Raw genomic sequence first — 22,660 nt, 5'->3', positions numbered from 1 at the left:
AGAAAATAAAAATACAGTACAGGGAATACAGATTTAGTAGAAAATTTTAAAAACTAAGATATATATTTTCTAAGGGAGTTTGGAAGTAACAATAAATTGTCAAATCATTGAATGAGTGACTAGTTATGAAAGCTATCATCTGGGAGTCTGTGGAGTCTAATATTGTTCACACATCTCTTTTCTTTTATATTTTGTTTTTGTCCGGTGAGGTTTCTCAGCTGCTTTTTTTCTTTGTTTCGGATATAGCAAACTTTGAAACATTTAGACCTTAAGAAGACTCAGAATACTGATATGTTCGGTTGTTTGATGTGCGGCTGTGAATCACGGCCAATAACCGTACGGTCCATATGGACGACAAGCACCGGCACTCTAACAGCAGGATGTTTCTGAGGGTCAAGGGGGGGATCAGCCACTAGAGGGAACAGCCTGCAAAGAAAACCCAAGAAGGAAGAGCTACAGGGGTATTTTTGATCAGGCCTCTGAATTTCTAAATGTGACGATAAAAGTGCAAGATTATACAGCAGATGGTTGTCATTTTGAAGAACAGAAATGGTCTTTCCATCTATTGGCACAAAAACATCTCACTGCTGTGAAAATACAAAAATCACTCCCTGAGGTTGTTTGTTTACCGGGGTAAATACCTGATAATGCGTTGTGCTGTAGTTCGTTGCAGGTTTTTCAGGAGCTAGAGAGACACAGCGACTGGGCCTTGCTGCCAGTCTGGGTCTGCTGGGTCACAGGGGGCATTTTGGGACAGTCTTTGGTTGCGTTATTGGATTGAATCACGATTTTTCCATTGCCCTCATTTGAACAGATTCACTCCATGTACATATATAAACATTTTCTAATTTTAACTATTTATAATTCCTGCTCTACTATTCCAATCTGTAAAGCTGCACAGATTTTTCATAGAAGCGCTGTGCCTTAACCATTACATCATGTCCCCGGGTTACGAACACCTGACTTACATACAGCCCGTAGTTATGAACCACCCCCCGTAAAGCCTACTATATTAAAAATTCAAGTTACATACAAAGATTCGTAATAACAAACGACCGCTACTTTGCGACACGCATCAAAACATTGCACGTCTACAGCAGCTCGTCAGCACGTGAGCCCGAGGAAGGACGAAGACTTCCTTCTTTTCAATCAGACCACGTTGCTGTTAACAGTGTCTTGTGTGTTGCTGTATATGGCTTTAATTTTTTTCTTTTTAACCATGGCACCAAAGCGTAAATGTGATGCAAGTGATGGTGATGCATCAAAGAAAAGGACAACGATCACGATCGAAACTAAAGTGGAAATAATAAAGCGATCGGAAAAAGGTGAAATGCCAGCAAACATTGGAAAAGTGAACATTAAAGTTTCTTTAATGTTTTTTTTTATACCCACACACACACTCTCCTCCTCTCTACCTCTCGCTCTCTGTTATAAATACTGTAGTAACATTTATTATTGTTATCATTATTATCATTACATCATTACATTGTATTATTGTTACTGTATTGTTATATTAAAGATGTTTTAGTGTATCCAGAAATGTTTCTTCAATGTTTTTTATGCATACAAAGGTGCACGATATATTATATACTATGACAAACATTTGACTAACTGACGTTTGATACGAAACGTACCTAACTGTTCCAACTTACGTACAAATTCGACTTTAAGACAGATTTAGGAACGGAACTCGTTTGTAACCCAAGGACTGATTCCATTATTGTTGTTGTTAACAATCCAGTCCAGTCCAGTCAGTCGACTCAGAAAACATGTAGAGCTGGGTTAGGGATAAGGTTAGGGTTGGGATTAATGTTAGGGTTAGGGTAAGGGTTAGGGTTAATGCTTCCAGAATGTGTGTGTAGTGCTGAGCAGAAGACAGGGCTTTGAGTCTTTGGGTCATGCCCAAGATGCCAACCACCACCCTCTCCCTGCGGGTGAAGATGTCCTCCTACCTTTGTGCCCAGATTTCCCAGCAGAGCCACTCCCAGCTAACAGACAGGTGGGGCGCTCTCGATTCACATCCACATCCCCGTGTTTATGCAGGCAGCGCTCATGAACAGTTTCAGCACGCGAACTGGGTGACTTGGAAAGACGGCGGGTCGAGCATGGTGGGACAGAAACATCAGGATTGGAGGTGTCCCCCGCAAACTAAATGACCCACGTTCAGATCCCACTTTCTTCTGCAGTACCCTTGATGAAGGTACTAACCCTAAACTGACACAGTAAACATTACCCAGCTATGTAAATGGGAAAAATCACTGCAAGTAAATAATTTTGGAGTGAAGTGTCAGCTGACTAAGCAAATGTATTGGGTTTAGTGAGGGTGGCAATTATGTCTGCAACCTTCATAGCCCCACAAAAAGCAATGTAGTTAAGGTTCCAGGACTTGCCTAGGCATTTATCTTAAATCATTAGACAAAGAAATTCCTCATATGTTCAACCGGGTCGCCTGGTAAGTAACCAAATGTGTCATTTAAATGAGTGGTCGATTTTAGAGTAACATGATTCAGATTTTGCAGTATATCATTTTAGGAACTTATTTCGAGATTTGAGCTGCAGGTGATTTTTGGCTCATGGGGCGGCAGTAGGCACAAATTATTTACACTTACATTCACTTATTTATCAGACGCTTTTCTCCAAAGTGACTTCCAATGAATTCTATGTACACACACCTTATTCACCGTGGTGACTTACACTGCTAGATACACTATTTACAACAGGTCACTCATCCATATATCAGCCTATGATAAGGAATCGACTGTCACCAAAATCTTGTAGACAAAAACCCAATGAAGGAAGCCGTTGTAACCTTTAGTCAGCTGCAAACAAGAATAAGTTCTTCTGCGATAAATTGCGACATCAGTTTAGTCGATAATAATGGTGAAACTGCGAGGTGTACAAGGTGCTTTGGAAAAGTGCCATTAAAAGCCTTCTGAGATGTACGCTTCTTAGAAGCACCAGTAAACCGTTATCGATGGCCTTATTTCCAGTTACTGTTTTACCACTGCAGATAACGTGGCATCCTTCAGGAGCCGTTATTGATTCTGTGATTGTTTTTAGACAAGGGCAGATTTTCAATGCACCTCATAGTGGATAAGTGCATCTTAACTTCGATTCAAAGTGTCCACTTTTCCCTGCCCTGTAAGTTAAATGCAGTACAGACACCCCCTACTAATATAAATTCAATTTACGTAAATCAGATTTACGTAAAAAAATTCCCGGCATACACATTATTTACGGATAGTGCTTTTATTTTACGCAAAACATCTGAAATACGTTAAGTGCAAGTTGGCGTAGCCAGGCAAGGCAGGAAGCTGCATCTTCCCAGTTCCCGCGTGTTTTGAGCCGTGAACACATTTCCTTTCGTTAGTGTAGCGCTTTTTCCCATAGTTTTTACCCTTTTCATTATTCACAGTGCCTGGTGATAAAGGTGCACTTGAAGGAAAACTATAACCATCTCGCATACAGCAATCGATTTGGAGATGAAATTGAAAATAATAAGGCAGTATGAAGGTGGACGAAGATTATGGTCTATAGACGGGAACCAGATTTAGCCGTATCGACTATAAATACGATAGTGAAGGATACTGAACGCATAAAGGAGCACGTGAAAAGAAAACAATAATAATGAAGAAACGTTAAGGTGCAATAACTGAGATGGAAGAATTATTAATGTTATTATGTTGAATGGTGGGGCAGGAGGGGGAATCTGACCTTTATAAAACTTTTGACTTACGTAAGGGGTTGAAGAGCAGTCTATTTGCATAAGTCAAGGGGTGTCTGTACATCAATTTCTCATACAACAGGATTAATTAATTTCTGAGAAATCACCGTGAGGCGATCAAATTACTATTATTTATCAGTTTTTTTTTTTTTTTTTTTTTTAAAAAAAAAAAGGTTGCTGGACAAAAAAAAAAAAAATAAAAAAAACCAAAAAACCAAAATAAACAGTAGTTTATACATGGCAATAAAAATACCATGCATATAAATAGAAGTCAAAATATTTCAGAGAGAACTTATTTCTAGCTTGTTTTTTAATATTATATTTTCCTTGATTCATTGATTTCTTCATCGCCTAACTGTTTAGTGCAGAGTCGCGGAGGTCCGGAGCGTATCCCAGAAACACAGAGCGTTAGACAGGCCCTCGAAGTAGATATCTTAATAATTTGTCCTGCGGATATTTATGACATGAATAAAGTTTGCAAGATTGCTGCCTTTATTTTTCACTCTGAAATCAAATTAACACGGTGCTGTTAGAGACACTGAAGAAAGCACTAGGTGATCTTCATTTGATTGTGGGATTAAAGCTTTATTAATGCAAGTATAAGGATATTCAAAATGTAAAAGCAGTTTATATTATGTCAGTAAATGAGCTAATAGACATTTCGATAGAGCCATCGCCTTGCAAATTAAATTTCCAGCTTTTAATCCCACCTCCTGCTCTACTACCCTTGATCGAGGTACTTACCCTGAACTGATACAGCAAAAAATACACTGCTGTGTAAATCGGTAAATCAGTGTAAGTCACTCAACACTCTAAGTCACTTTGGAGTAAAGCATGAGCTAAACGATTTAATAATATTGAATGTGCTATTTCCGTTGTGATACTAGATTTACCTGAATCGATGGCTGTCATTGGTTGATACCGTCAGAGTACCAGTAGGAAGTAAACAGTTGGTTTAATTACAAAAGAAGTGTGACTGTGTTAATGAACAGCTTGAAAAGCATCTGTTTCTTTGCAGTCCCTATACTGAAAGATAGGAGTCCAAACACCATCATTCAAATACTACTGATCATTGGTTCTAGACATCAATATACTAAGTTTGCTTCACATTTATTCATTCAACTGACACTTTTCTCCAAAGTAGCTTGAGAGTATTAAGGTTACAATTATTTACTCATTTATACAACTGGGTAATTTTACTGGGGCAATTACAGGTAAGTACTTTGCTCAAGGGTACTACAGCAGGAGGTGGAAATCAAACCTGCAACCTTTAGATCCAAAGGCAGTAGCATTAACCACTACGTTACCAACTGTCCTCCAGAAAACACCCAGACTGACACCTCTGAGGGAGAAAAACATTTTGGGTTTGCGACACCAAGTGTATGTATCGCTGCTCCAAAATAGCCTTTGTTTTATCCGTCTACCTTGGGCACTTTTAACTGGTTTTTGGTATTGATGATTGTAATTTATTATAGGTGTATGTGTTTTGTGTTGAGATTATTAGTTTTATTTTAGGGGGTTTGGTGGTGTTTTGCTTTGTATTTTAGAAGAAGTATTTTATATGTTTTGGAGGTGCATGTATGTGATATGATGTTTTAGGTCAGGCTGCTAATGAGGGATGGTCCTTTCATGGTCTTGTTGGTGTGTGGAAGATGTTCGTCAGTTGTATTTTTTTGAAGCCAATAGGGGGATTTTTTTCTTGAGTTTTGAATGTATGTTATTGGAGAAAGACTTTATGTGATTTTGTCGTGACAATGTATTTCATGTAAAGGTCTTTTTAGTAAGTTTTGTTGACCAAGCGAAGGAAATGTCATTGCTTTCAAAATTTTTTAAATTTTAATTGTGTGTAATATTAACTTTATTCCAATAAAGTTAAAAGAAAAATCTCTGCTCCAAAATATCTGACACAATCTGTTGCGGAAGTAAGACGACCTCAAAAAATGCATTTGTGCGGAAAAAAACACAAATATGAAAAAGGGTATATATTTTCGGAAGCCTTTATTTCTGTTTTTCATTGTACGGCACCGTTACACGAGGGCTGTTTGTACTATCCCGGGCTGGCAGAAGAGGAAGACGAACGCTGTGGCTTTGAGTGATGCAAGAGCTGCCTACTGGAATGACGCGCCGTTCCTTCCACGTGTGGCGTACGGCGCCCTTTGACCGACATCGGAGCACAGCTCTACCAGATGCTCGAGGCGGGGAGAGAGCAAATGCATGAGGCACCACCTCCCTGGGTTCATGGAGTTCATTCAGCTACCCCTCCTCCCTCCGTTCCAGCAGCGGCGCTATGGCCTACTGCAGCCGATCGCGGTTGGACGCATTTTGGAGGGAAAGGGAAAAAATAACTCTTGCGCAATGCATGCAGGAAAACTTCAGCTGTTTTCATGTGCATATTTTCTGAAGGTACATAAAGTACTTCTTGGCTATCACATCTTCTGATTCCTCCCTTCTAGGAGGCAAGAACTTAAGCAGGGCATAAAAACAGCTGTTGTTCCTTATCAGCCTATGAACGGTACACTGTAAACCATGCGGACTCGTAAATGGACATCGACAGAGTGGAGTAAGAATGTAATCGACACCAGTGGCATAGTATAAATCGTAAAGTAATACTTTTAAGTCCGAAAAACTACAACTTGTGTTTAAACCTTGTTATTTCAACCTCTGTGCCCATATTGTTTACATATTGGGCAACTGAACTGTTTCTGTAGTACTTCTTTATCGCACTTTCCTTCAAGCACAGTCAGTTTATGACTTATTACTTTGATGTCATGTTTGCATATGTATGAACAACCACCCACCATATCAGTTTTATGTTGTATGGGTAAACATACTTGGGCATTAAAGCGTTATCTTTTTCTTCGCTCGCGTTGCGGAGCATGCGGCAGTGTGTACGAGTGGAAGACTGGAACAAAAGCGGTTTCAACCTGTTGTTTTAGGGTGGTTCTGCGTGTGAAAACAGATCCCATTTTGTAACAGCTGCACACAGGTTCTGGAGATCAACGCCAGCGTTACGAGTCGAGGCTGGATAGACTCGAGCCAAGCGCCACACGGGTTCCTGCACCCTTCTGCTCCGCAGCTTTCGCTTCATCGCTACACTTCCACTGCCCATCGTCGGCTCTCCAGATGATGACAAACACTCCAGTGCGTCCTTAGAACTTCACAAAACAATATACTGTCAGGCAAACCGTGGATCCACCTGTGTGACTAGAAGGTCCAGAACGCAGGGTTACCACCATCAACCCCTTGCCAACATTGCCATCTGCTTCTTCCCCAAAAAGAAAATTACTACTCTCCACACTTAAAAATAGCTCTGTGATGCTATAAGCAGGGATCTGCTGAGAGCAGCTGCCCTGGTACGTGTTTTGGGTTACAAGGTTCACTCCCATGACCCTCCACGAGAGCCTTGAATCCAGTCTATTAGCAACATCACAGTGATGTTCCACACACAACTTCAATGGTAATTTCTCACTTTTCAGGAAGAAGAAGAAAAAGAAAAAAAAACAGCTGAAGGGTAGACAACGGATGAATGCCTATATAGGGTTTCCAACGGGTTAAACCCTACGGTCAACTGTCCATAGATGGTGGCATTCAATAGAGTTGAGGTTGAGAAGTAGGCATGATGGTGGAAGATAGAAGGTTGCGCAACTCTGGGACAAAGCAACGGTGAAAGTCAAAGCGCTCGGCCCCGGGTCGTTGCAGCTCCACCGCTGCTCACATTACAGCTGCTCTGCACAAGACCGCCATGAATAAGGCGCATCTCCTCTTACAGCAGATGGGCACAGAGGTCCCACGCAGCTCATGTCCCTGCCCTTCTACGGTCACGTGGTGACGAAGGGCCCAGTTGACACTTCTGCAAACTGGATCTGTCGAGACACTGGAACAAGGTGTGTCCCCGTGACTCTAGCAGGTGGTTGGGCCAACTTGGCACTGGCTCCACGTGGGAAACATCGCAGTTAGACCACAACGTTGTGTGCAGGTGGCAGGCAGCCATCAAGGTTGCAGATAAGGCTGAACATTTTCCGTTTTATCGACAGCGTAAATTAAGAGCATCGCTTTAACTTCTCGGAGTCAACGCAAGATCTGCTGACAATCATGCCTCCAATGGCAGCGAGCGTCTACATGGCACATGTGACAGATTTTATCTGCGGTGCTCTGACATGAAATATCTAACCCTCTCACTTTGGGTTCAGCGCAACCTGGACTTTACACCAGTGCCTTTATAGTTAACACAATCCGCATGTTAAAACAAACACTCCCCCGCCCCTTTTTTTTTTTTTTTTTTTTTAAATAAATAAATACCACGGGGTAAAACATGAATGCAATGCCATACTATAATTCATAGCTTTATTCATCTTTGCATACCATCCCCATTAAAATAAATAAACATGGAACAGGTAGAAAAGAAACCTTGCAAAAATATAAATGACAAACGCTTCATACAAAATCTAAACTGAAAACCATAAAAATAAAAGAGGCACTTGGACAATGAAGGATATTAGTAAGAAAAGCTTAGTGGACATAATGGTGTGGCCGTTCAATCCAATTTATGGCTAACGGTTCTAGAACATTCTGGAGCAACATAAATATAAAGTAAAGCAAGCTGAAGTTCCTGACACTTGTGTGTGATGAGGTATGTGCTAAATGCAACCACAATTATGCAAATTAGAAAATATCATCATCATCATCATCATCAGCATCTGAACCGCCTGTCCCACACGGGGTCGCGGGGAGCCGGAGCCTAATCCGGCAACACAGGGCGTAAGTCCGGAGGGGGAGGGGACACACCCAGAACGGGATGCCAGGCCGTCACAAGGCATCCCAAGCGAGACTCAAACTCCAGACCCACCGGAGAGCAGGACAAGGGCCAACCCACTGCGCCACCGCGCTCCCCTCAATTATAAAATATGCAATTTTTTTTTTTCTCCTCCATACAACATTGATGAATTCATCATTCCGAAGGCTGAAAAGCAGGACAGGGTGGTAGTCCCAGGGCAGACATCTCTCCTCTGTAAACCATCCCAAGGTTCCCCTTCTCTCTCAAACAGTCTTTGTCCCTTTCTTCACATCACTCATTGCTCCCGTTAAACATTCAAACACTAAAAAAAATAGTTACTTAAAACTGGGGTTTAAAAAGAATACATCCACCCATTATCAATAACTGCCTGTCCAATGCAGGGTCGTGGGGGTCAGGAGCCTATCCCGGAAGCATAGGATATGAGGCAGGGTACGCGCTGGACCAGATGCCAGTCCATCACAGAGTAAGTATACATTGTATACTTTAATTGGAAGGCTGAATGCTTTATTAATGTTTAGGTAATGAGAGATTGCTGGTCTCTGAGCAGCACTGTAGTATGTGTGTGTGTGTGTGTGTGTGTGTGTGTGCGTATATATGTAAGCGTGTCTGGGATGGGATGGGGAGGCTTCTGTTATTCCACAGTCACAGGAGGTGCGTCCAGCAGATCAAACATGTCATCGATCACCTGCCACAGACAGTTCTCCAGGGGGAAGTCGTTGTCCACCAGATTGACGAGGTAATAGTTGTCATGAATGTACTGGATGATCATCCGCGAAGGGGACTCGTCCTCATACAGCTTGGCCCACTGCTCGATCCAGAGGCCAAAGGCTTCGTCCTGGAGACAAAAAAATACATCACAGTCATCTTCAAGAGTTTTTTTTTTTTTTTTTAAAGTAATTTGACATTTTGCTAACACGAACAGTACTTGACCCATTCTTATAGCAGGGTATTCACAGTGAAGCAGCTGAGGGTAAGTAAATACCTTGATCAAATCCATATGACGTGAAGACATAGGAAGAGTAAAACTGGAATTATTGACAGAAGTGGCAGTGGGGTGAGACTGAACCAACGGCTTTCACATCCAGGTCCTTAACCTCCACGCTACCTCTTTCTCATCAAGATCACAAAAAGGAGGAAGTGCATATACAGCTAAATTCATCTTTACTCAAATACTCCCAAGGTCCTCGAGATGAATCCTAACGCTGTCCTACTTTCTAAACCAGGAGAGAAGTGGGAACCTACCTTCCAGTACATGAAACTGACAGGATCCACTACGGTGGGCTGGACGATCTCCCTGCCAGGAAAGATGCCCCATGTGACAGCGTTTGGCTGCATCTCAGGGGCATTGGTGATGTTCTTCCCCTGTGAAGGACATGCAGCGATTCATTGTCATCAAACAGGTGTGACGAGCCTTTTTAAGGTGCTTCACAGACAAACGCAGTGAAGGACAAAGGTTTTACCTGGACGTTGACGATGTGATAGTTCACACGAGGCTCATACTTCTTCAACACTTTGAGAAGAGCAGTCACATTTTCACTCGATGTGAAAAATTCCAGATATGCCTGTTGGCGTTGATCATGAAAGTGAGGTTCATATCAAGCACCGGGAATTTGGAAAAAGCTCAGTTTCTCAGTTATGCAAAACAACTCATCTCCAAGGTCAAATTAAAGTTTCTTACAAGGGCTTAGAAAAACCTAACTCGTGGCAAGAAGAGCAGATGGTTAACACTAATGGACTCAACAATGATAAACTCTGAACCCAAAAATCATGTTGTAATTACACTGTAGAGCCTCACCTTCTGGAAGACATATCCCCCAGGGGGGCCCCACCCCACTATGGGGTCTGAGGAAGGCTTCCCGTTGATGTTGGGTTGAGAGTTGATAGTGAGGACACCGCGACGGTTCACCTTCTCCAGTTCGCCTTTTAGCAAGTTGGTCTCGGGAGCTAAAGGATCATCGTTCCACGGCAAACACATCACCTAAACAGAGGCATTCGACAGATCACAAGATGTCATCCGCAAATCACAGCCATGGTCTAAATATGGGCCGACAGGACAACAGTAAATTTCAAAAGTCACCTTATGTCCGTTGCGATTGGGCTGGGTTGTGATGTAGTTGGTGAACACCTCAAACACACTCTCCTCGCTCATGAGCTCCTCTCCCCACATCTTCACCAAGGCTTCCTTGGAAGACTTGCTTTTCAGGTAGAAGAGATAGTAGTCATTGAGCTCTCCAAAGGCTGGAGAAGATGAGTTGCCCCTAAGAGTAGAGAAAAGTTGGATTAAATATACTCATCAGCACAGCAAGGTTTTTGGAGGAAGAGAAGAACAAACACCTTCTCCTCACCATCTCCCATTGGGAAATTCATCCCATTCTTGAGTTCTGTAGATGTAACTCTTGGGTCTGGAGGCCCAGAAGATTGGTCTAACGTCCTCCACTTTGCGCTTGGGGTGAGCGCTCACTGCCCACGGAAGCGGCCGCCTTCACAGAAACAAATCACTTGTCAGATATGGAACCAAACCAAGGAAGTAGAAAAAGTTTCTCTGCTCCTTTTAGCACAGTTCATAGGAGGGGGATTGAGGGAAAAGAACCGTCTTCCTTTTTCCAACCTTGGATCTTCGTTCCACAGGCCCAGTTGCTTCAGGACCTCCATGGTGGCCACCTCCCGGTTCAGTGTGTAGAAGTGCAGCCCTGGCACATCGCCGCTCTGCAGCAACACCTTGCACATGTCCACCGCCTGCTGGATCCCGTAGTTGCGGATGGCGGCATCATTGTCCTTGATGGGCTCGATCACCTGCATCATCGCCTCTGGCACCTCCAGCTTCGACAGCTTCACCAGCTGCCGAAGGGACTGGTAACCCTTCAAGAACAACACCACAATTTCTATTACCCGGAAAAAACCTGCAATGTTCAAATATGTTGGAGTTCAGAATTGACTGCTCCCTTCTGACCTTCTCCACACCCATACCTGGATTGGAAAGATCCCTGGCAGGATGGGACATGTGATCCCAACAGCTCTGCAATCCTTGACGAACTTGAGAAAGGTTTCGGCCCGGAAGAACAGCTGCGTGATGACAAAGTCCGCACCAGCATCCACCTTCTCTTTCAGGTACTTCAGATCCGCCTCGTAGCTCTCTGCCTCTGGATGTCCCGTGGGGTAGCCTTGGTCATAAAAGGACAACTGTCAGCTCCACGTTCACTGAGAAATGAGTTTGTCTTGGAAAATAACTGCTCTTCCACTATTGGAGTGGAAGGCTTCTTCCATAACATCCAGAAACAAAAATTTAATACAGATGTTCCTCCCATAAAGACCATAATTCACTCCTGAACATCTGTTCATAGGAACTCCTGATTACCGTTAATTTAAATGAGGAAAAATAATGCACTCCTGAGCTACAAAAGATTCACCCATTTTTTTAATAGATAAGAAGACAAATGGAGCCCTTGGCAGATCTCATTGCTCCACGAACCTCCCGAATGAGTTTTATTGCTTCAAGTTTTATACCGAGAGGTAAGGCGTTCCTTTGCCTTTCCAACATCATTTAACTTCGAATAAGTGCTCATTATTATGATAACTGTTTTACGCTATGATAAGTCAAAGGATTTCGGAGAGATGCCTGCGATCCGGCACATGGCTACCAGACAACGGAGGCAGAGGTGGAGTCATGCCACATGGAAATAGGGGAGAGTGACAGCTCATTATGCAAATTTCCAGGTACAAATTACTAATGCTTGTAAGACTGCACTTTCACGCGCTCATGTCCAATGTAGCCGCAATCTTACCAGCTACGCAAATGTCAAAGTAGTCACCAAATTCCCAGCGGATGTGTTTCACCAGGTCTGTGGCATAGTTGAAACCGCACTCCTCTTCCTCCCACACATCTGCCAAGGGATCTGAAAGGAACCATATTCATTCCTCCAGCGAATAATCCCAGTTTTACTCTTCCTGAAACCTCATACCATATGGGTTACCTTACGTTGATGTGAAAATATAAAGATGCTTAACCTGAACTGACAAGAGTTGAAAATAGCCAATGCAACAAAAAGATAAACAGCTAAGTAGCTTAGTGCATGAACATAATATTCAAAGTCAATTTGGTGAAAGGAGTCTACTAAATTATTATTAATAACCATAGGAGTGGCTTTACCTCCCCTCAGAGCCATGATGTTTTTGAGCCCAAGCCTTTTGGCTTTGGCCAGGTGTGCCGTTATCTGGTCTTTGGTCTGATTGCAGCAGGTGAGGTGCAGGACACTCTCCAGGCCGCAGTAGTTGACAGCCGTACTTGCAATCATCATGGAAGACGTTTCTTTGTCTGATCCCGGATCGCCAGCGGGGTGCCAGGTGATGTCAATGAAGAGGGGTCCTCCTGAGCCCATGCGATCGAATCTACAAAATCAGCGGAAAATCTCATCAGTCCCTACAAGCCAGCAGAAGCACCGTGTTCCTCCAGCAACAGCTACTTGGTGATCCCACTCACAAGGTGACCAAATTCAAAGGTCTGCATTTTCTCGATTTCGGCCCAGTTGTGGCAGAATGAGCTGCCTCTTTCCCTCAGCACTGCTGAATCCCTCCCTGCATTTCAGAAGGGGTCTCAAAAACCCCGTGCTTTTGGACCTGTTCTTCCGCTATCCTGACAGCTACATGTTAAAATCATGTTCATATTTCCCAATCAGATGCAATTCCTTAAATACTAAGTTTTTATCACTGGGTGTCTATATCTAAAGCTCTTTGTTGCGGAATGCACTTCTGTTTATAATGAGTTACTCACCATTTTGGAGAAGTGTCTATCAATAAATAAATGTTTAAAAAAAAAAAAAAGAAAAAACACGACGAGATGGGGTGGTCTTCAATAAGTCATTCCAAACAAGTGTTTCTTTTATTGCTATGGCAACACCCATGTACTGACACTAAACAGGGGTTCATCTCACTGAGAAATCCAGCAACGTGACAAGGCAGCCGAGACCAGACGACTCGTAAAATCCTGACCTGGAGATGAGATTGACAGCCCCGCTGGAGGTGCGTGGGGGGAAGAACTCCAGGGAGAACCAGCGATCGCCAGACTCTATGCGCCGCTTCATCTTTTCCCGAAGGCGATCGGCACGGTCGGCATCCAGCAGGGGCGTGGAGCATCGCGAGCTTTCCTTGGAGCTCTCCCCGCCGCTGTTGCTCGCTCCACTCGAATCGCTCTTCGGCGCCTGCGAGCCGCCATCCATTCGCTGCACTTGGTTCACCATGGTCTTCAAAAAGCACAAAGTAAAGGTCAGGTTAGGTCTCGGAATATTACCACGTACACAGTCATCCTGAACCCGAAAAATTTATTTTTAGGCGTCCAAAACAAAATGTGCACCGAGTAACCCAGATACTCTAGTCCAAGTGAACGTAATGTTAAGTCGTATCAAGCACCCAGGGAGTGAGTGTATGCGGCTGTAACGGACTGTTCTGGAACGCTGCGGACGAACCGCGTTCCAAAGTTAGCGAGACGATGCCAAACTGAGCTCAGTAACACCAGAAAAACAAAGCAGGGTGAACACAACTGGCTCAAAAACGAAAAGTCTGAGCGTGCGAAGGAAAACATCAGGAAACAGGTTTCAATTTTTTTTCATTATTTATTTATTTATTTATTTTGAAACATGGAGACTGCATGCCACCGCCAGTAAGAGAGCTAAGGATCACCTTCCAGCCATTTTTTTTTTCCTACCAGCACAAGAAAAGAACACAATTCAAAACACCTGTCAATACGTTGTTTATTTGCAATCCAATATTAAACATTTAAATCTATTAAAATTTCCAATAACCGCTCTATTATCCACATAATGATTCGATTCAAAGGTACATACAGCTGCTACACTGTATATCAGCTGAGATTATTACATGTTGGCATTAATATTTCTCATAACTTACTCAATTGGTATAGGAGCTCAGAAACTGCGAACGGAACACTGTATCACACCGATAAAGAGTTATACGCTGTTTTATAATCCAGATGAGTCTCACTGATTTACTGTTACTGAGCATCTGAGTAACACTGTAGTGATAATACTGGGTAATACTGTTAAACTGCGAAACACTAATTCTGAAAGTGTAACATCAACACTATAACCCCGCTTGTAACATTGTAACAGCAACATCATGAGCACAAACGTGACACTGTAATGTCAACGCCGTCACCTTGATCAACCCCAGCACTGGAGCCCCAGCACCAACGGTGACACTGTAACCCCAGCTGTGACAAGAATGACACTATAACCTGAGCTGTGACATGAATGACACTGTAACCCCAGCTGTGACACTGTAACCCTAGCTGTGACACTGTAACCCCAGCTGTGACAAGAATGACACTGGAACCTGAGCTGTGACACTGTAACCCCTGCTGTGACATGAATGACACTGTAACCCCAGCTGTGACATGAATGACACTGTAACCTGAGCTGTAACACTGTAACCCCAGCTGTGACATGAATGACACTGTAACCCCAGCTGTGACACTGTAACCCCAGCTGTGACATGAATGACACTGGAACCTGAGCTGTGACACTGTAACCCCAGCTGTGACATGAATGACACTGTAACCTGAGCTGTGACAAGAATGACACTATAACCTGAGCTGTGACATGAATGACACTGTAACCTGAGCTGTGACACTGTAACCCCAGCTGTGACATGAATGACACTGTAACCCCAGCTGTGACATGAATGACACTGTAACCTGAGCTGTAACAAGAATGACACTGTAACCTGAGCTGTGACAAGAATGACACTATAACCTGAGCTGTGACATGAATGACACTGTAACCCCAGCTGTGACACTGTAACCCCAGCTGTGACATGAATGACACTGTAACCTGAGCTGTGACACTGTAACCCCTGCTGTGACATGAATGACACTGTAACCCCAGCTGTGACATGAATGACACTGTAACCTGAGCTGTGACACTGTAACCCCAGCTGTGACATGAATGACACTGTAACCTGAGCTGTGACAAGAATGACACTATAACCTGAGCTGTGACATGAATGACACTGTAACCTGAGCTGTGACACTGTAACCCCAGCTGTGACAAGAATGACACTGTAACCCCAGCTGTGACATGAATGACACTGTAACCTGAGCTGTGACACTGTAACTCCAGCTGTGACATGAATGACACTGTAACCCCAGCTGTGACATGAATGACACTGTAACCTGAGCTGTGACAAGAATGACACTGTAACCTGAGCTGTGACAAGAATGACACTATAACCTGAGCTGTGACACTGTAACCCCAGCTGTGACATGAATGACACTGTAACCTGAGCTGTGACACTGTAACCCCTGCTGTGACATGAATGACACTGTAACCCCAGCTGTGACATGAATGACACTGTAACCCCAGCTGTGACATGAATGACACTGTAACCCCAGCTGTGACACTGTAACCCCAGCTGTGACATGAATGACACTGTAACCTGAGCTGTGACACTGTAACCCCAGCTGTGACAAGAATGACACTGTAACCTGAGCTGTGACACTGTAACCCCAGCTGTGACAAGAATGACACTGTAACCCCAGCTGTGACACTGTAACCCCAGCTGTGACATGAATGACACTGGAACCTGAGCTGTAACACTGTAACCCCAGCTGTGACATGAATGACACTGTAACCCCAGCTGTGACAAGAATGACACTGTAACCTGAGCTGTGACATGAATGACACTGTAACCTGAGCTGTGACACTGTAACCTGAGCTGTGACATGAATGACACTGTAACCCCAGCTGTGACATGAATGACACTGTAACTCCAGCTGTGACAAGAATGACACTATAACCTGAGCTGTGACATGAATGACACTGTAACCCCAGCTGTGACACTGTAACCCCAGCTGTGACATGAATGACACTGTAACCCTAGCTGTGACACTGTAACCTGAGCTGTGACAAGAATGACACTGTAACCTGAGCTGTGACACTGTAACCCCTGCTGTGACATGAATGACACTGTAACCCCAGCTGTGACATGAATGACACTGTAACCTGAGCTGTGACAAGAATGACACTGTAACCTGAGCTGTGACAAGAATGACACTATAACCTGAGCTGTGACATGAATGACACTGTAACCCCAGCTGTGACACTGTAACCCCAGCTGTGACATGAATGACACTGTAACCTGAGCTGTGACACTGTAACCCCTGCTGTGACATGAATGACACTGTAACCCCAGCTGTGACATGAATGACACTGTAACCTGAGCTGTGACATGAATGACACTGTAACCCCAGCTGTGACAAGAATGACACTGTAACCTGAGCTGTGACATGAATGACACTGTAACCTGAGCTGTGACAAGAATGACACTATAACCTGAGCTGTAACACTGTAACCCCTGCTGTGACATGAATGACACTGTAACCTGAGCTGTGACACTGTAACCCCTGCTGTGACATGAATGACACTGTAACCCCAGCTGTGACATGAATGACACTGTAACCTGAGCTGTGACAAGAATGACACTATAACCTGAGCTGTGACATGAATGACACTGTAACCCCAGCTGTGACACTGTAACCCCAGCTGTGACATGAATGACACTGTAACCTGAGCTGTGACAAGAATGACACTATAACCTGAGCTGTGACACTGTAACCCCAGCTGTGACAAGAATGACACTGTAACCCCAGCTGTGACATGAATGACACTGTAACCTGAGCTGTGACATGAATGACACTGTAACCCCAGCTGTGACACTGTAACCCCAGCTGTGACAAGAATGACACTGGAACCTGAGCTGTGACACTGTAACTCCAGCTGTGACATGAATGACACTGTAACCCCAGCTGTGACATGAATGACACTGTAACCTGAGCTGTGACAAGAATGACACTATAACCTGAGCTGTGACACTGTAACCCCTGCTGTGACATGAATGACACTGTAACCCCAGCTGTGACATGAATGACACTGTAACCTGAGCTGTGACAAGAATGACACTATAACCTGAGCTGTGACATGAATGACACTGTAACCCCAGCTGTGACACTGTAACCCTAGCTGTGACACTGTAACCCCAGCTGTGACAAGAATGACACTGGAACCTGAGCTGTGACACTGTAACCCCTGCTGTGACATGAATGACACTGTAACCTGAGCTGTGACACTGTAACTCCAGCTGTGACATGAATGACACTGTAACCCCAGCTGTGACATGAATGACACTGTAACCTGAGCTGTGACAAGAATGACACTATAACCTGAGCTGTGACACTGTAACCCCTGCTGTGACATGAATGACACTGTAACCCCAGCTGTGACATGAATGACACTGTAACCTGAGCTGTGACAAGAATGACACTATAACCTGAGCTGTGACATGAATGACACTGTAACCCCAGCTGTGACACTGTAACCCCAGCTGTGACATGAATGACACTGTAACCTGAGCTGTGACACTGTAACTCCAGCTGTGACATGAATGACACTGTAACCTGAGCTGTGACAAGAATGACACTATAACCTGAGCTGTGACACTGTAACCCCTGCTGTGACATGAATGACACTGTAACCCCAGCTGTGACATGAATGACACTGTAACCTGAGCTGTGACAAGAATGACACTGTAACCTGAGCTGTAACACTGTAACCCCTGCTGTGACATGAATGACACTGTAACCTGAGCTGTGACACTGTAACCCCTGCTGTGACATGAATGACACTGTAACCCCAGCTGTGACATGAATGACACTGTAACCTGAGCTGTGACATGAATGACACTGTAACCCCAGCTGTGACACTGTAACCCCAGCTGTGACATGAATGACACTGTAACCTGAGCTGTGACAAGAATGACACTATAACCTGAGCTGTGACACTGTAACCCCAGCTGTGACAAGAATGACACTGTAACCCCAGCTGTGACATGAATGACACTGTAACCTGAGCTGTGACATGAATGACACTGTAACCCCAGCTGTGACACTGTAACCCCAGCTGTGACACTGTAACCCCAGCTGTGACAAGAATGACACTGGAACCTGAGCTGTGACACTGTAACTCCAGCTGTGACATGAATGACACTGTAACCCCAGCTGTGACATGAATGACACTGTAACCTGAGCTGTGACAAGAATGACACTATAACCTGAGCTGTGACACTGTAACCCCTGCTGTGACATGAATGACACTGTAACCCCAGCTGTGACATGAATGACACTGTAACCTGAGCTGTGACATGAATGACACTGTAACCCCAGCTGTGACAAGAATGACACTGTAACCTGAGCTGTGACACTGTAACCCCAGCTGTGACAAGAATGACACTGTAACCTGAGCTGTGACATGAATGACACTGTAACCCCAGCTGTGACAAGAATGACACTGTAACCTGAGCTGTGACAAGAATGACACTATAACCTGAGCTGTGACACTGTAACCCCAGCTGTGACAAGAATGACACTATAACCCCAGCTGTGACATGAATGACACTGTAACCTGAGCTGTGACACGAACGCTGTTAACCTCTTGGGAAATGCTACTCTACTCTGTAATGACGAAGTAAGAAACTGTCTGAGCAGCATCAGGGCAGAACAAACTTACAAAGACCACATCTGTCAGTGTCAGTGTCAGTCACACAGAACTCGCACGCGCGACTCCATCGCCGCTGCGCCTCGGAATCATCCAGAACGTCGCTCGGTCGCTCGCTCATGATACAACCGGACGAAGGAGACGGCGGGCGCACCGTCACCGAAGCCCGCGGTCTCGGGGACACGAGCGCGCGCACGAGTGACTCAGTACTACTAGAAGCGTGCACGGCGCCGTGAGCACGTGGGAGCGCTGCGCGCGCCAGCTACCCAGCAGCACCGCTAGGCGTCTAGTTTAAAAGGACCGCTCCGCTCCACACGAACACGAGTCCGTTCATTCATTGAATGTCACTCTGATTTACCGCGATCCTCATCCGAAGCGAAACACGGCGGCCGGACAGGAGATTATAGAGCAATACTTCGTTTCCGCCGTTATTTACCTTGTTTACCCAGCCGACGACGTCCGTGTTCCCGCACAGCCTCCGGCGGCCCCGCGCTCTCGTCCTGCACAGCGCGAGCGGAAGGCTCTGTGCGCGTTCTCATCGAGCCACGAATGGAACGTATCCCGTCTCTCGCGCGCACACGGACGAGGGGAGGGGGGCACGTGACACGTGACACGCGACGCGCCCGCGCACTCAGCCTTCGCTTGCGCTTGAGGCGGGAGAGGCGGAGCTGAGCCGTTAGAGCCCCGTCTCCCCGTCACAAGGGGACAGGGGTTGATCTGGTTTGGTTTTTCTGGATTGCTCTTATGTGTGAGTTCTTGAATCGTTCCTTTAATAACAAGAAAAAATAAAGACGGCTTAGGGTGCGAGCAGGGACAGCGTCCCTCACTGTGGACTCCCGTTATGTTACACGTCTACCTCTGATGATATCCATCCATCCATCCATTTTCTTTCCTGCTTGTCCTAAAGGATCATGGTGGCAACAGGGAGAGCGGAGAGGCCCAGCCGCTTCCTTCAGCTCATCCCCAACCGTTCCCAGGCCAACTGTGAGATATAATCCCTCCAGCGGGTCCTGGGCCGACCTCGGGGCCTCGTCCCAGTTGGCCATGCCCGGTATACCTCCGAAGTTAGGCGTCCAGGGGGCATCCTTATCAGATGCCCGAACCACCTCAACTGGCTCCCCTCAGTGTGGAGGAGCAGCGGCTCTACTCATAGTTCCTCCCGGATGTCACGGAGAGTGAGTCCCAGCACCATGCAGATCAAACTAATTTCGGCCGCCCGTATCTGCAATCTTATTCTTTTTTGGTCATCACCCAAAGTTGATGACCACAGGTGAGGGTAGGGATGTAGATTGACCGGTAAATGGAAAGCTTCGCCTTATGGCTCAGCTCCCCCTTCACCACTACAGTCCAGTACAGCGACCGCATTACTGCTGCTGCTGCTCCCAGTCTGCGGTCGATCTCACGCTCCCTTCTCCCCCCACTCGTGAACAAGACCCCAAGATACTTGAACTCCTTCACCTGGGGCAAATTCTCTCCCCTTACCTGGAGGGGGCATGCCATCCTTGTCCGTGAGAGAGCCATGGACTCAGACTTTGAGGTGCTGATCCTCATCCCAACACTTCACGCTCGGCTGCAAACCGTTCCAGTGCGTGCTGGAGGCAACCTTGTGACGGTGCCAAAAGGACATCATCCGCAAAATGCAGAGACATCAGCTTCCAACTCCCACATAGAAAGCCCTCCTGACCTCGACTGCACCTTGATATGCTGTCCATGTTGTGGTCTTCATGGACAGGATAATAAAGACACTTACAATTTATTTGTCCATTTTAGTAGCTAAATTCCCCCCCAAAGGGGGACCATCTAAGTAGGTTCACCAGTTATAAAAATGAGTCCTGACACTAGACAAGTAAATATTGCGATCGCATCCTTGCAACAATAACGTGGTCAAAGTCAATCTTAGTCTGACTACATTATTGTTGATATTTACCCATTTGTACACCTGGGTCATTTTACTGGAGCAATTCAGAGTAAGGCCCTTTCTTAAGGGTTCAACAACAGGAAATGGGATTTGAACCCAGCTCCTTAAAGCACAAAGGCAGCTGTTCTAACTGCTGTACCACCTGATGGCCCACTGTAAACAAGAAATCCTACAAAAGAGTGCACTAATAAGTCCATTTAGATGGTAAATTACTATATTTCAGAGGTTTTTATGTAATATATGAAGTTGTTGGAACAACCTGAAGTTTGCTTCTGTTGTTTATTATTGGCATTTAATTTGCATACTTCCTCCAGTGTAGGTTTGGTTGTTCTGTGTCATAGTTATTGTGTGTGTGTGTATATATATATAAAACTTAAAATGGAGCATTTTATATATATATGTACACACACAGGCAGTTCCCAGGTTGCGTACGTCCGATTTACATACAACTTGTAGTTACGAATCACCCCCCGTAGAGCCTACTATATTAAAAATTTGAGTTACATACAATGATTCCTCATAAGAAACGAGCACTACTTTGCGACACGCGTTGAAACGTTGCGGTTCGTTGGCTCATGGGCAGGGCGCATGAACCCAAGGTAGGACAAAGACTTTACTCTTTTCAGTCAGACTGTCACGTCCATGACCTCACCCCGAACGTCCACACTTGCCCGAAATCAGAGCAGCGGAGTATAATGAAGTCCCACCTGCACACCCTTGTTGCCGAAACTCATTCTAGAAACTCATCTCTCCAGCGCTCTCGAGTGAACCCATGAAAACCTATCCGTCCTTCCAAGTTCCTTGTTCTCATCAATTCCTCGTTCCTGCTCCTGACGCCCACAGCTCCCGATACTTGTATCGCCTCCTCGACTACAACATCGGATTCTCCCCAAGATCTACGTTTCTGCATCGACTGACCCACATCTGTCCCCGACCACAAATCTTGCCTGCTCCCTTATGTACCGACAATAAAGATACCGTGATTGGGTCCACACACACACACACACATACATGACAAGCAGTTGTTGACATTGGTTGGTTGAGGTGGCAGTGAAAAAATGTGCGCGTAGTTTAAGTTGGGGTTTCGATTTTTAAATAACGTTTTAGAGTAACTCTTCACATGGCTTCAATGACAACATATGCATTGTTTTTTCTTCAAAAAAGTAAACCTGTTGTGTATTGTAACGACCCGAGTTACCGTGAGTTTGGGCGGGAAAATGTTTGTATTGTAAATAGTTGAATTATGGGTAAAATGGAATTGTGTTTAACCGTTGTGGGGATTTACGAGGAATATAAGGGGGTGACTGTGTTTGCCAGAGGGAAAGGGAAGAAAGCTTGAGGGATGCTAGGCAGGATGAGAAGACTGACTTAAGGTGTAAGTTGTTTCTTAGCCTATTGGCTGAGAGCAAAGTGTAGTACTGGTCATTTTTGGGGCGGGCACAGAGCAGAGTCTACTACAGGCCTGTGTGTGGCATGACTGCAGCTTTCCTGGGGTAAAGCTCTGCTTCCTGGTAGGAGTTTATTTTATTTTTGAGTAGTCCGTGAAGCCTAATGTGCAGGGTTTCGGGTGGCTTGACCGCCACGCCTGCAAAGTGATACAGAGTTTTTATATGTAGTTGTTTTACTAGTTAGTGCAGTTTTCCTGCCAACATCGACAGTTCCAA

At 44.9% G+C, this 22,660-nt stretch overlaps 1 protein-coding gene across 1 annotated transcript; it reads right to left on the bottom strand.

Moving 5' to 3' along the window:
• Positions 1-8,830: 8,830 nt before the first annotated feature.
• On the bottom strand, positions 8,831-19,651 carry mthfr (methylenetetrahydrofolate reductase (NAD(P)H)). Its single transcript, XM_018736523.1, has 12 exons — positions 19,515-19,651; positions 13,506-13,756; positions 12,667-12,905; positions 12,302-12,412; positions 11,487-11,680; positions 11,128-11,378; positions 10,865-10,999; positions 10,597-10,777; positions 10,315-10,497; positions 9,980-10,081; positions 9,762-9,881; positions 8,831-9,354 (listed from the first exon to the last, which is right to left on the bottom strand). The coding sequence occupies exons 2-12, from the start codon at positions 13,751-13,753 to the stop codon at positions 9,151-9,153; spliced, it is 1,968 nt and encodes a 655-aa protein (XP_018592039.1). The 5' UTR covers positions 13,754-13,756; positions 19,515-19,651; the 3' UTR covers positions 8,831-9,150.
• Positions 19,652-22,660: the final 3,009 nt, after the last annotated feature.

Source organism: Scleropages formosus, chromosome 2 (assembly GCF_900964775.1).
Source record: "Scleropages formosus chromosome 2, fSclFor1.1, whole genome shotgun sequence".
In the NCBI taxonomy this organism is placed as follows: Eukaryota; Metazoa; Chordata; class Actinopteri; order Osteoglossiformes; family Osteoglossidae; genus Scleropages; species Scleropages formosus.
Note: the sequence above shows the minus strand (reverse complement) of the source record. Positions and strands in the feature narration are given on the sequence as shown.